Raw genomic sequence first — 15,585 nt, forward strand, 5'->3', positions numbered from 1 at the left:
GGGATCAGGAAGGGGGTATTTAAGAATAGGCACATGCTAAGTAGAGAAAAATAACTCCCCAGGAACCAAAAAACGGAACACTTGTGCAAGCATACAGGGCAGAGACACAAACGGCATTCACATCTCAGGAGGGACCATGGACCAAGGTGAGATGCCAGGAGTTCTCAATATGCCCCAAATCAGGGGACGATGGGTAAGCAGACTAACCGACTTCCTCACCCCACAGGCTGAAACTCGAGAGCCCGAGGGACCCCAAGACAGCATATCTCTCTTTCTGAATTTCATTCTCACCTCCCTGGAGGAGATGGGGCACTTTGAGAATATGCCTGACATTAGGGATTTATTAGCAAATGCTTTTTGTTGATGAGGTTGAGACCAACCTGAGCCTCAGTTTCCTTATCTGTAAAATGGGAGCAATCGTACTTACATCATAGGGTTATCTGAGGATTGCACTCTAGGATATGCCTAGAATACAGTCTATGGTCAATGTAGATGTATTTTGGTTTTTCCAAATTCAGGTGCTGACCCAAGGCATGCATTTGAGATAAGCAAAGAACCTAATATCCTAGCAACACACAGAATAGGATGGAAAGAGAAAATTCAGCTCCCTCCCCACCTGCCAGCTCCCTGAAATATCCCTTGATGCCTTTTGCCATCTCCTTGCCCCATTTTTCTCTCTAGGGAACCTGATGCATTCTCTTTTGCCAGCCACAACAGTAGGCACTTGGGACTCAACAAGGATTCTCTCTACCCCCTTCCCTGATACATTTATACCCTGAACTATCAGAAGTCAAAACCAAAATCAAACAAACAACACTTTTAGGAAATAGTCTTTTTACAACATGGTCTGTTTTCTAATCCTTTGAGGATTTCTTTCAACCTTTTCTTGAAGGGCGTATCACAAAGCAAGGCTGGAAGGAGGTATGGCTTTGCAAGGGGTGGAGACCTGAGTAGACCCAGGTCCAAGCCTGCCGGTGCAAAAATGTGATTTGTTCACCTGCCTAGATGCTATTAGAAGCTCCTAGGTTTCCCAAGGACCAATTTTGAAGGTTATTAAAAGAACCACGGGTATCTCCAGGTACACCAACTACATTCTCCAGCTACTTACAGATCTAGGGAAGGGGGGTTTTGTTGGTGTGCTCATGGAGTCAGCCACATTTTTATTTCCTCGTGAGAACTTTGTCATTTCTAGGTTTTACACTGAGTCTGCATTTGCACTGTGTGGGTCCTCAGTTATCTTTTGTATTAGGGAACTGAATGTCTCAACCATAAGCTACTTGTGGGAAGAGACTATATCATCTATTCCCTTTGCATCTCCGCAACCCGGAATTGGTCTTAGAAGGAGAGCAGACATTCAGTCAAGTTTTATCAGCCGATGAGCGACCACCTTCGTTCGTCCCTGGTTTAGGAGATTATCTCAGCGGTCATTGCCAGCTTTCATCTTTGGTTTGAGGTTTTCAACTATATCCTGGTCGACGCATCTCAGGACCCAGGGCCCTGAAAAAAGTTTTCTCTTCCCTTGGATTCTGCAAGCAGGGAGTGTTGGGGGGCTAAAAGGGAAACCAAATGCAAAGAGGGACACATGGGTCTGTATAAGGCAGACGCAAAGAAAAGGGGGTCAGTTCTATGAGGTTCTCTGGCTCTTATCATAAGGGCACTAGGGAGAACCCTCCTGAGGGAAACCTGACATGAGTCAGCCTGGAAAGGAGCCAAGCTAGAACTTGGACCGTGAAGTCCTGGGTTCTAGTCTTGCCTCTGATACTGTCAACGTGATGGTCTTACACTTAGTATTACATCTTGGAGAACTTCATTTCTCTTAATTTTCCCATGGCCGCACCCTTCTCCCCAAATCCTGGTGTAGCTCTCTAGTTCTTTTTTTCTAAGACCCCTCTGGGCAGGCACCTTTAGCTGACACTATGCTCAGAGTTCTTCTGGGCACAGAAAGAACAAGTAGGGGAAGAGGAGAAGGGGGATCGAAACAGGAAAAACGCCCTTTGATGGGTTTATAGGAATCACACATGTCTGCATCAGCATTGTCTTCAGAAGCAAATGTCGGCAAAATATATTCCACCCCTAACCCCAGATACATTTTTTTTAAGAATGGGTGAAGAATACCAACACCCAAAACCCACCTGAGCTCTGTTATCCTCCCTAAAACTGAGATTTAAAAAAAAAATAGTGCCCTCTTCGCATAAATATCATTCCATCAATAACCAGAATAGGTTTTTCTATGTGTTAATACCATCACCACCATCTAACTTTTAACATAAACTTTACATTATATACAATTTTGTTTGGATAATACACTTATGTGTGAATTGTAGAAATCAAGCATGTATATTATATACATGTGTACACGAGCATTTGCATTCACAGGATAAGTGCATCTGATCATCGCCGATCTGTATCAAGTGGCAAGCTGACCTCATCTGATACAATTAGATATAAACACAGTGCAATGTGAAGGGACTGAATGGGAAACAGCAAACGCATTTTGGGAGAACATGTCAAGTACAGACCCCACATAACATCTCATTCAGCACTTTCAACCCTGTTTACCAAAAAAGGAGGGGGTGTCCCAACAGGTTTAATTTTGACTCAAACGAAAATAAACACTGCTTTTGGAATGAACATTGCCTTTGCACAGAACCCTTAACTCATATTAAAATACCAACTAATGAGTTTTGTTTCCACCTAGTCAGTTTTGTTTTGTTTTACGTTTTTTCCCTTGAAGCCAAATTATGTCTGCCATCACTGTGGTTAACACAGTCTCTATTTCAGAAACAACTCATGTCCCCTTTTCAAGGATTCATGCACAACAGCTATGCACAAAGCAACACTGCAGGGATATGCATAAAGTTAACAAATATATTCAACTCTTCTGAAAGATGTTTAGGTTTCTCAAATTGGTATTTATTTGGGTCTCGAACAGCAAGGGACTTCAGAGCAAGGTATTTGTTTATATGAGAACTGATTATTAAAGCTGCACTTTTTAGGTTTAAAGGAGATAAATTTTTAATCATCATTTAATTAACACCAACCTTTCTCTCTTTTTCCTTTCTCATTAGAAATTCTATTTGCAAAGAATTCAGGGCATTTGTCATTTCCTGAGAAGGATGCAGAATATTAAATACACATCGGTGGTAGACATATCAAATAGCATAAACAATATGTGACTATATGGCTGCCCTGATTTTTTGACTAATTAACTGCCTTGGCTGGAGTCCCACTTGAGTGAAACTCTTTCACTTGTAAGCAAGGTGTAAATTTTCTCTTTCTCCCCTGAAAATAAGTGCAAATTGATTTGACTCACTTAGCTGCAGTGGGTGAATTTTACTGTTTACATCAGGAAAACTAAGTATGAAAACTTCTCAGGCTCCATAAACAGGGAAGAGAAAACTAGGTTTAACCCATGAGACATGCAGTCATGGAGCTAACTAAAATAATGCAGTGAGATTTGCAAAGAGGAGTGGGTGGGCAGATCATAATCCCGCCCCTCCCACACAAGCCTCCCTGGCAGAAAAATAGACCCATCGGGGACCTGCCTTGTCAGAGCATGGAAACCAGAATTAGCCTAAGAACCTGCTAAGGAAAACTTTTCCAGAGACCCAAAGGCTTCCAGCATAGAATTCATGCCTTAGAAGGCTCTCTTCTTACACAGATTAGTTCAAGCTGGGCATGTGCGTACTGTGACCCACGGACAAAGACATGAGCATGGGCATACAGGCGTAGCAGCTGGGGACTTCTCGAGAAACCATTAGAGTCAGTGAAGTATTATGGATGCCAGCTCTGACTTGTGCAGGTCGAACTCAGGTACACATTTGGGTCAGAGGTTCTGCGTCCTTAACATCAACAAAGCTTAGATCTCAGGGCAGGGATATGTTCTGAGGAACCCCTGTAACAGTTTAAGGGTTCCCTGCTTGTTGTTATATTCCTGGTACTCTTTTCCCAAAGCACTGAACTGACTTGAATTACCTTCGAATAGCTCCCCATCATTATCCTTCACTTGCAAACTGACCACCTGATCGATGGCCAGTTTTCTTGGGTTTGGGGGCATTACAAAGTCAATGAACTTGTGGACGAGGGAATTCTGTATTCATTATATAGCATCCAATTGTGATGATTTATTTTTAAAAACATTTTGGGTATTTAAGGAAGTATATATTTTTTCACTATGTTAAGTGTTGGTTCCACTAGAAGCCACATCTTGGAGTTTCTTTATCTAGAGAAGTGTGGAGTGAATAGTGGAAATAATGCTATTGTTAGCAGACGACCCTGTGATCTTTGCAAGCCATTCAAAGGTCATTCGCACTCTTAGGAGACCTGTGTCACAGCTGGCAGCCCTGGGACTTGAAGACACCAGAGGAAGACAGAAGTCCTCTTGGGACTGATGGTATACACTGCTCTGTAGTCTGGGGAGACTTTTAAATTCCCTTCATGCTAGGACATGTCCGTCTTGTGAGCAAGTGGGGTGACTCTGGCTGGGGGAATATGGGTCTGGAATGCAATGGAAGGGAAAGAAACTATTCCAGACCCTCCAATCTAGGCCCCTCCATTGATGGGTTTGGGGCCAGCAAAGGTGCAACATTAAGAAATAAAGTGCAACGTTCAAGTGTCTTTGTCAGCAGACCTGGTCAGCTCCTTCTGCCTTTCGCCCTCAAAGATGAGGGGGTGACCTTCCCACCCACTGCCTCCCTCTGCCTCTCAACCACTGACCTTGAAATTTATTGCAACTGCTTTTCACCAATAAAATGTAGGTTGGATGCATTTTGCCAAAGATAGAGCCATTCAATGAATCCTCAAGCTCTAAGAGAATGACTCTTGGCACCTGCCCACTTGCAGGAAAACACTACCAAAACAGAACACACCGTGAGTGGAAGAAACAGGATCACTTTTAACTGCCACTCTGTCCCCTTCTCCAGGAACCCAAAGCAAAATGCAGGAGGAAACCAGGAAACGGTCAGGCTAGTTTCTATGAGCTCAGGGTTCCTGCAGTATGTCACCAAACATGCAGGTACTCTGCAGAAACTGATGGCTAGTTATTTCAGGGATACTGATGTTCTTAAATTCACTGCTTATTATATTAGAACTATATAAAACATTTAGTCAATATTGTTTGTGGGTTTTATAGTATTTGACTTTTAAACTAGAAAATCCTGGTCTGATAACATAGTGTAACAGCTACCTTTATTTTTTTTTGCTATGCATCAGGACTCCTCTAACTTTTTTAAATGAGTGTCAATTTAGATCATCTATACACAGGTTTGAGCACAATAAGAATGGGACAGTGGAGGTGACCTGGAAATGACAAATGCTTTGGGGAATTTTTCAGATATCTTTGTTGGTGCTAGTGAGGCAGTTTGAGCAAATATTTCAGAAGAGAGAAATCACTTGTCCCACTGAAGCTTATCCACAATTTGGAGGATGCTCATGGGAGATGCATGAGTGTCTCTCATGTTCTGATTCGGATTTTAGGAGACTGGTGGGGAAACGAGTGTCCAACTGAATTTCATGACATTAAGGAAGATAATCAACCTAAATGCGTGCTAGCCTTCAGCAGACAGATGGCATTGCACTTCCTGCAGATCACAGTACACACGTGGCTATTGGTGCATGCCACCACACGACACCTCTGGAACAGCAACACACAGTTAATTAGACGCCACCATGGCTGTTTGGGGACTAAACAAGTTATGGTTACTCTGGGAGGGAAGGGGAAACAGATACTATACAGCCCTGAGTCATCACCAGAAGGGGGAAATGCGAACTTACGTACACAGGAGTCTCCGGGATAAACTATGGCCGCTGTGTCATAGACAGAAGATCCACACCTAGATATTGAAGACATAAATGTGCTAGTTTGTGCAGCTCTGGACAAGCCCATTGACACGGAGGGTGAGAGAGTGTCTGTGAAACACACAGATCAACATCCAAAGAGGTTTTGTAGCTCTCTGCCTGGGGGGGGCCTTCCGGCCTTTTGTTCTGGATGTGTCTTGGAAATGGACTACAGTGAAGGTAGCATAGTTACCAGGATCACACTGATTTGTTATTCTTTGGGGGGGAGCCTGGAGTTCCCGGGGTGGGCCTGGGCTGGGATGGAAGGCATAACAACAAAGCTGAAATGGTTACAAAACCAAATCTCCTAATCTCTTGCACATGTCAGTCTTGCTACGGAGTAGGTGCATTCATAACTGATTTATTTTTCTCTGTGTCAGATTTACATGCACACCATATTGCTTGTTCTGTGTTAGAGAAATCTGTTAGGCGTTTCTGATGAGGAGATCACATGGTGGACTGGTCTTAATGGAATTTGGAATATAGGAAATCATAACATCACCACTGGCATCCGATGCATCATTATTGCCAACATACCTAAGTGGGCACATCCAGGAGACTTGCCCTTTTATTTATTTATGTATTTTTGGTTAAGGACTCACCTATCTGGTATCTGCCGTGCTCAACACACACCTCACAAGATCCCTTGAGCGGAAGACTATGGCATGGAGCCACGTGCGAAACAACCAATAACAACAAAAAATACCTTCCTCAATCTTCTTCCTCTTTGCAGGGCACTATTGGGCATTCAACATTTACCCTCCAGAAAGTTGGCCATTTACCTATGTTTCACTAGAGATAGATCTGTAATGGAAGGTTTTAAACATCGGATTCAATACTAGGCATTTTCTTGTACACACGTCTATTGCTGCAGGAATTCAAGACCCTGGGGGTAGAGTACATATTGTTCTTATTTGCAGCATAAGGCATAACATGCTCCGAAATATACACATCGTTGTGGCCTCGACTGTCCCGGGAACAGTATGATGCCGTTGACCTCAAGGACGATCGAAGATAGCTGTCATTCACTGCCTGGGATGGCAACGAGTGTTTGTAAGGGTCTGAGGGGCATCTCCCAATGACTAAACGTTGGTCGTCCCCGTAGGAGTGCAGGAAAGGGTTATCAGAGGTATGGTCCGGCAAGAGAGACTGGCTCCGTTTGCTGTCCTCCAGACCCTGGGGGAAAAGGGAGCTTTTGTTCCCCAAAAGTTTGCTTGAGGGGACGCTAAACAGACTCCCATACAAATTTCCCTCCAGAAGCCGTTCCCTGTCCTTGAGGCTTATGCTCCGAGAGGGCCTGCTAAGGTCTGTCTCCCTGGGTTTGTCGAGAATGTTATCATACGAATGCTGACGGCTTATCCTTAGCTTGTTCTTTTGGAACTGGAGGGCGTTGTGCTCTGCCCAGTCCTGCTGGTACACCTCCTCCTGGGCAGCTGGGTTCCCTGTCTCCTGAAGCATCTGGTCCTCGTCGATGTCGTAAAGGTTCCCCATCCGCAGGCAGGCATCGCACTTGAAGGGGGACCTCATTGTGAAGTGGCCTGAGTAGGTGGGCAGGTTGGACAGGCAGCTTCTGCAGTGCGTGGAGTTCTGCCGGTAGCGGTCGCTGCCCTCGCTGTGTGGGGAGCTCTTGTCTTTCAAGGTGTAGTGCTTGGAGTAGAGTTTATACTGGTCGTTGCTGGGCAGCCCGTCGCTGTCGTGCTGGGCCTTCCGGCTCGCTGACAGCGTGGGGTCGCCCTTGCGGAAGCTCTCGCTGTGGTCCTGGTAGGCATCTGGGAAGTCCACATTCTTGGGAAGGGCTATGTTTTCGATGAATTGGGGAGGATCTAAGTGGAAGGTGGGCTCCTTCTCACCGTCAATGGTGTAGATCTTGTCCCTGGGGGAGCCTGCTTTGGTTTTCAGATAGGAGCGCTCGACCTCACTGCAGTCCTTGGGGTACTTCGAGGCCACTGACCTTTTGAAGTTGTCCTTGGTTTTGTGGTTCTTGTTGTTGCCAGGTTCCCTGTGGCACGTGGCTCGACTTGAAGTCTCTGAGACGTCCGAGGGGGCCACCTCTTCGGGAAGGTACCTCGGAGTCTTTAGAGAGCGCGTCCTATTCTCCGCCGTCGCCTCATCCCTCTGGGAGACTGGGTTCTGGGTCAGTGAATCTTGGCGTAGAGAGTCCATCGATTTCTTCCAGAGCTGCCGGGACCTGGAGGTCCCTTTAGATTCTGTGCTCACAGCCACCTCCACTGTGTTAGGGTTGGACTCGTTGAGGGTAAGAGGGTGCTGTCCCTGGAACACATAGTTGTTGAGATTATCCTTGTGCCTGTTGGCCACAAAGGTTTGCAGTTCACTCATGTTGTCCCCAAAGATGCTGTCTTTCCCCTGAAAGGATCTGTTGTCTGGATAGATCAAATTTCCCTTATCTGAGACCATGTCCATGATCAGGGAGCCTCTTTGGATGAAGTCAGCAGCTCTCTTGGGGGAATCCATTCTTGAGGAATTCATGTTGGACATGGTGGAAATGTTTTTGGCCGACCGGAGGAGCTTGAGCATGTTGCTCTGGGATCCGCTCAGGCTGAAGTCTGGGGACTTCTTTTCCTCAATGTGCACCCCATGAATGCAGCTGTAAATGCCCTGTGGGAAGCCACATAAAACACCATCAGCGGCAGCGAGGACACGAAGCCACTTCACACCTGAACTTTACCTGCCAGGGTGACAGAGGTCTGCCTTTTAGGAGCCCTGGAGAAATAGTGAAATCCCACATGAATCCTGATAATGTTTCTTAAATGTATGAGACAAAGCACCAGATTTATCTTGTCTGTCTCAAGATTAATGACATGACCCTTTTGCAAACAGTCACACACGGAGTTTGAGAAAACTTATCAACTCTAGCCATATATATAATAATATAACTGTAACTATAAAGGTCTCAGTGACTCCAAATTGACATGTAAGGGCATATTTAAGTGACCTCAATACCCCAGTCATCAACTCATGCTTTTATTAAAATTTCCCAGGATCATCTTTGGAGTGTGGATCCCAGAGTGTGAGGTATTCACAAACTAAAATGGCACAAAGGACTACCTATTAATAGTTGTTTTGGGGAATTACCCAACCCACACACCAAAGCCACCAACCAAGGCATGAGACCTGAGCAAGTCAGTCAGAAAGCCCTTCCTGATTACCGGTAGGCATGCAATCCACAGGTGATCAGTCATTTCCTAGGCCAGATACAGGTGCTGGGATAGAACGAGCAGATACAGGGGACTCGTCCTGCCACCGTGTGGGGATGTTAGTCTGGGGGTGAAGCCACCGTAGGAAGAAGCAGAGTGCTAGAGAGACATGTTTTGAGCCCCTCCAGTCACCCTTTGGACTTCTCACCCCACCTAAAATATCCCGTGCGTGCATGCGTGCGTGCGTGTCTGGTCAATGTAGAGTATGGGGTTTCAGTTGCTTGGAACTGTGAAGAGTCCTGATGCCATAATGCTGCTGCTCTGACAGCCACCAGGGAACTGAGGGCCTTGGGGAGTCCTGTGCAGCTCAAATAGAAGCACCCCCACCTGTAGGTCTCTCGTTTTCCATGCCATTATTAAAGATAGCCATTTACTTTTCCCTCACTCAAGGGAAGAGCTCCAGATTCCTGCTACGATAACAGGCAAAGGGTATGAGTAGCATTGGGATCGGTGTCCCCCTTTTCCCTCAGTCCTGCCCCCAAATTCTGGCAGCCATACCTAGAGGGACAGTTATGTCAAGGTTGCACGACTTGACCGGGTCATCCCAAGACAGACAGGGAGCCAGCCCAGGGGGGTTTGTGAGGCGAATGTGGAGCTGTGGACATTGGCATAAACTAGGGGCAAGTGTGTGTGATTAGCTGTGGACTCTTGACAACAGCAGCTCTGCTGATTCCCCATGATGGGGATTCATTTAACCTGTGCGGATGCTCATGGAACTATAACAGACTCAACCCGTTTGCACGGTTGCATTTTTCTTGCAGTTTCCTAGGGACAATCTCTACTCCAGCCTCCAAGGAACAGTAAGGCAGAAAAGCCTATGGTTGTGAGTCGGAGCATCTCTTTCTCTGACCCTCTCAAGCCCAGGCTGCAAGGCGAAGGCTCCTCGAAGCCAAGCCTGGCACTGGGTCCCTTCCCGCATCCTGAAGCCTTGTCCTTACTGTCCTTTTGCTGTGTGTGTGGCTGGCTGTTCACCCTGCTGGAGGCTAGGTCTCTTCCACACTGCTGCCAGGGCTGCTGGCTGTGGGAATCACACAAACACACGTGCATTTCACACAACGGGATGCTGCTGAGCCTTGTTTGATAACCTCAGCACTCCATACCCAGTTTCGTAACATAATGATCATCTCATGCCCTGACCTGGAGGGATTCTGTTACCATGGGTAAAAATCTGTGTGTCTCCTAGATGTTTCGATCAGCCAAGATCTGTGCCTTCTCTTCCTGTTATTAGGATTATGTAAACAGTAGTTAAAAAAACTCTTTTCCTAAATGTGCAATTTTATTCTAGTGAGCTCCCCTCCTCCCCCTCTAGATCTGGAGAACCTCCTTCCACCCCTTTGCTGCCAGAGCAATGTGCTGCTGCCGTTGAGATGCGCTGGCTGTCTCTATTGGCAGGAGGCCCCCGGAAGTGGTCAAGGACCTAAGTTATGTCTTGGGGAAAGGGAGGAGGCCGCTGATGGCTTTCCTTCATCCCTGGTTTCCCCACAACTCGCAGGGAACAGCTAAAGCAATTCCCAGGGCAGTGTGGTGGACCCAGGCGGTACCAGGTTTTGAGGGCAGCATTCTTCCAGATGGGCTGCTGAGCACGGGGTTGCTTGTTACAGGATGATGGGGAAAGTCCGAGGCTAGAGCCCACCAGACATGAGTCCCAGCTCCAGCCTTTATTAGCTCTGTGGCCTTGGATAAGCCTCAATGGCTTTTTTAAGCCTCAGTTTCCACATCTGTAAAGTGGGAAGCATAGACTCTTGAGGTGGGTATGAGGGTGAGATAAAATAATGCACAGAAAGCACCCAGCTCAGGCGTGGCTCTGTAAGTGTGAGCTGGCCCAGCTGCCCAGTCTTACCCACCCTGCCCTTCTTTCCTCTCCCTCTGCAGAATTCTCTCTGTCTTTTCTTCTATTATTCTATTATTCAGAGGTTCTGGCTACACTTGATGGGTTGTGGAAATAAGATGACCTCTCAGCCCCACAGTGGGCTCAGACAAAATTAACACAGTGACTCAGCGTGCTGTTCCAGATAATTTGCTCTGTTCCCCAAAGGCCCCTGACCTCTCAAGACATTCTCAACAGGGCCTGGGCTCTACTGTCCTCCTTCCTTCCTTGGAGCTGAGCCTGATCCCTGAAGGGTCTGCTGGGGCCTGAATGCTTGTATCTCCCCCAAATTCATAGGGTTGAAATCTTAACCCTAAAAGTAGTAGGTGGGCCCTCTGGGAGGTGCTCAGGTTATGAGGGTGAAGCCCTCATGGTGAGCTGAGTGTCCTTATACAAGGGACCTCACAGAGCTCCGTCACCCCTTTCCACCATGTGGGGACCCAGGGGGAAGCCTATACGCAGAGGAGGACCCTCCCCTGACCACACTGGCATCCGACCTCAGAGTCCCAGACTCCAGAAGTGTGGGGAAGAGATGTCTGGTGTTCACCTGTCCCCCGCGACAGTCTGTGGTATTTGTTAGGGCAGCTAGGATGGATTAAGGCAGCACCTCACTTATATATACTCTCCGGGTCCCAACTGTGGGCTGACCACAAGCTTCTTTCACTGTCCCCCTGCTCCCTTCGTCTGCGCCCACTGGGAAGGCAGGCACTGTTCCATCCCTCATGCCTCATGTCTCAGGCGACAACCCAGGCAGTTCGTTTTGCTGGCAACAGTGAATATTTTCTTCTGCATGGGAAGGAAAGCATTTTGGACAGAAAACAAAAGTGAAGCACATCTTGCAGACCAGGGGACACGTTTCTGCAAGCCGCAGAAGACAAAGGCCTTGGCTGTGGGAGAATCTTGGTTCTAATGTTAAATAAATGACTACACTGAGCTCCGGATGTCCCCTTTGGCAGGCCAGGTGCCAGGAGGGCCCGCACCTCAGGTCTGTGTTTGTGTCGCCTTTGCCAGGGGCGTCCTGAGGGATGCAGAGCTCCCAGGGAGCACAGTGTGTATCTGCTGTGTGGCAACGGCTTTAATCTATGGGCTGGATGTTCAACCGGCAAGAGAGACCTGGCTTACGTGCAGAAACCACCTGCCCTGAGGTGGACGTGAATCTCAAGCAGCCTGCATCAACATCCCTTAGAAAGCAACCTGAATGCAGAAATGGACTGAACCTTGGGACCCAGTCCTACGTACACAGACAAGTTGCCTCTTTCACGCCCTTTTCTGGCAGGATTCGTAAAGTGAGATGAGTCCTATTGTTGCAAGGAAACATGGTGAAAACAAAAGCCTCCCATTCTAACCTTTGGGGCCTCAGTTTTTCCATCCACAGGATGGGTGTGACCGCATCAGGCTCACCAGCCGTTGTGAGGATTAGTGATGATAGAGGGAACGCACATGACCTGGACCCTTATTGACACACCAGGCACAATTCATTGTGTAGTTGTGATCCTGCATGTGTAAGAAAGTAGGTTCTTTGCTTGGGAATCCCCCACTGCTGGTTTGTTCAAGAAAATGAGTGCTTGCACACAATGAAGAGCGCATGTTCTCTGCACTGGGTGAGTAAGAATGTCCATGTAAAGTGGCATTTGTGTGAATGTGCATGTAAGACAAACTGCAGAGGTGTGTGCTAGCCCAGAATGGAAGGACATATTGTTTTTACCAACCCAGAATCAAGGGCTGAGCCCATTCTGAGTGCCCCTAATACATAAGAGTCATGAAAGTATATTAAGTATGAGATCTTTCTATTCACACGTGCCAGGCTGCACTTATTTTAAAAGACAGATGTTATCTGGGGAGAAGGAGGGTCAGTGCTCAAGTAAGATGCCCTGCAGCCTTCAAGAATATGGGAGTGAGGGAGGCTGGGTGTTCCCAAGGGGGCATAGAAGTCCCTACAGTGGTCCTCTAGGGCATAGGGCCCTTTCTACCACAGGGGGGAGGCTGAAGTTCAAGTTCTAGTCCATTAGTGCCTGCTCCTGTGTACCGAGTCCCTCTCCACTCCTGCCCACCGAGACCCTCTCCACTCCTGCCCTGTGAGATGCTAGGAACAAGAATGAGGGACTTAGTTCATATCTCATAAGGACAGTCCTATCAACCTGGCTTCCTTAATAGCATCTCAGACAGAGGAAACACTCTTCCCCCAAACAAGCAGGATTTACAAGAAAATGCAAGTGTGCATTTGCTCATGATAATCCATCCACAATCATTTGGATATGGAAAGCCTTTAGTGACTGGCAGCGAGAATGAGCTTCAAGTTGGCATAACACCTAGTTATACGCGTGCCTGTTATTATTTTTAAGCAAGCTGTGCATTTAGATGCCGTCAAGCTATTTACGATATGTGTATTTGCACAGAACTCGACTTTAGGGTGCCACTGTATGGAGAAAATATATCTTCCTCACCAAGCTAATGTGTACCTTCTGAATCTCCCAAGTTCTTAAAATCACCACATGCTAAGAATACACAAATTCCTTTTAAGGTGATTAGTTTTCCCAATAAACACTGGCATATTCAATTAGGTGTTTGTGAACAAGTATTTTTCACCACGTTTCAAACCCTAATTCATTCGATTCTTTCAGGGGGAAAAAAAATCCCAAGTGAGCAAATGAGAGAAATAGAAGACGGATGGAGAGATGGATGGATGACTGCCAGATGGACTGCCAGTTGATACATACCCAATGTTATGCCCTGTTGGGAAAATGAGTGAGTGATACCGTATGTATGTGCTTGTAGCTGACGTTTTTGCTTATGCAAGAGTCTGGGCTCTGGCTGGAACCACACTGTCTAGACTCAGATCCTGGCTCCATGAAGGCCTGAGGGCCTTCGGTGATTCTCTAACCACCTAACTCGTGTTTTCCCATCAGTAATCTGGGGCTACTTACTAATACCCACCTCATAGAGATGGTGAGGAGGTTAAATGAGATGAAGGCTATAGAGTCCTTACATGGTGTCTGGCCCCTGTATGTGCTCCACAAATACAAACATTTCCACGAGTTGTCATTACTGATGAAATATATTACATGCATCTCTTTACGGCAACACACACATGCCTTTCTGTGAGGCATGAAAGGAGGCTTTCTTATGTTGCACGTGAGCTCGCAATAGCATGTGCCCCCTGGGCTGTAGTTCGTGATGGGTTGAATGTGCGTTTTGCTTTGTTTGATGTGTGCGCATTTCCTCATGGCTCTGCATGTCTGTGTTTTGCTTCCGACCCTGTTGCACTGAGCTAGCGCTCTGTGTGTGGTTAGATGGGTCGGCACACAGCACGGCGTGTGTAGACCATGTTTTGTCATGCTTGCTCTGCTGGAATGCATGCACACAGTGGAGTATCCTGCACAGGAATTTTAGTCATGCCACAAAGCATATCTGAGAGCTGAGGATGGAGGTCTCAGATGGCTTCGTTTAGCCCTTATGGTGTTTTGGGGTTTTTTCAAATTAAACGAGTTACTGACATTTAAATACTGGAGGTTTCACGTAAAATCAGATGACTACTCTCTCTTTTAAGACTCAGAAGACCTGATAACATTGACCCTGTAGCCCTAGAAGACAATACTCAGCAGGAGGTGAGGATGATTGACCCTTTACATGCAGTGCCATGCGATCTGTTGCAGCCCCCGGCATGCTGTACCATCCCCTCACCTTGACACTTGCTGTTCATCTCCTCTGTGCTATTGTTCTCATGCATGCCCAGCCTGCTTTACCCATTTCCCTTCCTGCTCTGGCTTCCAGTCTCATGCAACCCCCTGGCTTATGACTGCACAGAATCTGGGTGCGCTCCTGACCAGCCCAGAAAGGGTTAGTGAGCGAGGGGAGGACGTGCGGACCCCCAACCCAGGAATCAAGAACCCCTGCTTCTCTGACAGTCCCTGCTTTGCTGGGCCTGCCTGCTGCAGAAGGGAGTAGCTGCCAGGGTACTGACCCTGCTGATGGAGAACACCAGCCCTGGCCGGTCGGAGCACACGCCCGTGAAACAGAAGCGCAGCTTCCAGTAGAAGAGGTGCTCCCAGATGAAGGTGATGAGGCTGAGGGCCATGGCGGCCGCCAGCATGTAGAACACGCCTGCCATGTTGTCGATGTCCAGCTGGCTGCTCATCACCTCATTCTTCTCGTTGTGGCAGATCCCCGTGAGCCACAGCGTCTCCAGCTCCTCCATCTCACCTACCAGAAGACAAGACCCACAGGCAATGAGGAGCAGCGTGTGCACTTGGAGGCAGACACACATGACTTACAGCCGTGTAGCCTTAAGGCTGGTTCCTGAGCTCTCCTGCTTTGCATTTGCACACTTGCTGAGCGAAGGTAGTGGTCACAATACCCACTTAACATTGCTGCAGGAGAGGGAAATGAGATAATACACAGTTTAGCACAGTCCCTGTGTTTTGGGGTCTTTTGGTCATTATCATCATGTCTTCCCCACTCTGCTTTTCTCCACCCATGTCCCCAAAACCCACCCAAGCCTGGAGCAGGACACAGGATCAACTGGCAGCATGCTACAGTGGAAAGACTTGCATTCCAGTAACGACTTCATCGCTTACTAGCTGTGACTTCAGAGCCACGGTCACCCTGTCTGCAACGTGGGTATAATAACAGCACTACTTTCTGGAGTTCTATGCAAAACTCCTAATCATC

At 47.2% G+C, this 15,585-nt stretch overlaps 1 protein-coding gene across 1 annotated transcript in view; it reads right to left on the reverse strand.

Moving 5' to 3' along the window:
• Positions 1 to 1,050: 1,050 nt before the first annotated feature.
• Positions 1,051 to 15,585, reverse strand: part of GRIN2A (glutamate ionotropic receptor NMDA type subunit 2A) — a 349,136-nt gene continuing 334,601 nt past the window's right edge. The window contains exons 13-14 of the mRNA XM_037020713.2: positions 14,879 to 15,117; positions 1,051 to 8,451 (exon numbers count right to left, since the gene is read on the reverse strand). Of these exons, the coding sequence (XP_036876608.2) occupies positions 6,655 to 8,451; positions 14,879 to 15,117 (2,036 nt within the window). The 3' untranslated portion in view covers positions 1,051 to 6,654. The remainder of the gene's footprint in view (positions 8,452 to 14,878; positions 15,118 to 15,585) is intronic.

This window comes from Manis javanica, chromosome 10 (assembly GCF_040802235.1).
Source record: "Manis javanica isolate MJ-LG chromosome 10, MJ_LKY, whole genome shotgun sequence".
NCBI classification, from domain to species: domain Eukaryota; kingdom Metazoa; phylum Chordata; class Mammalia; order Pholidota; family Manidae; genus Manis; species Manis javanica.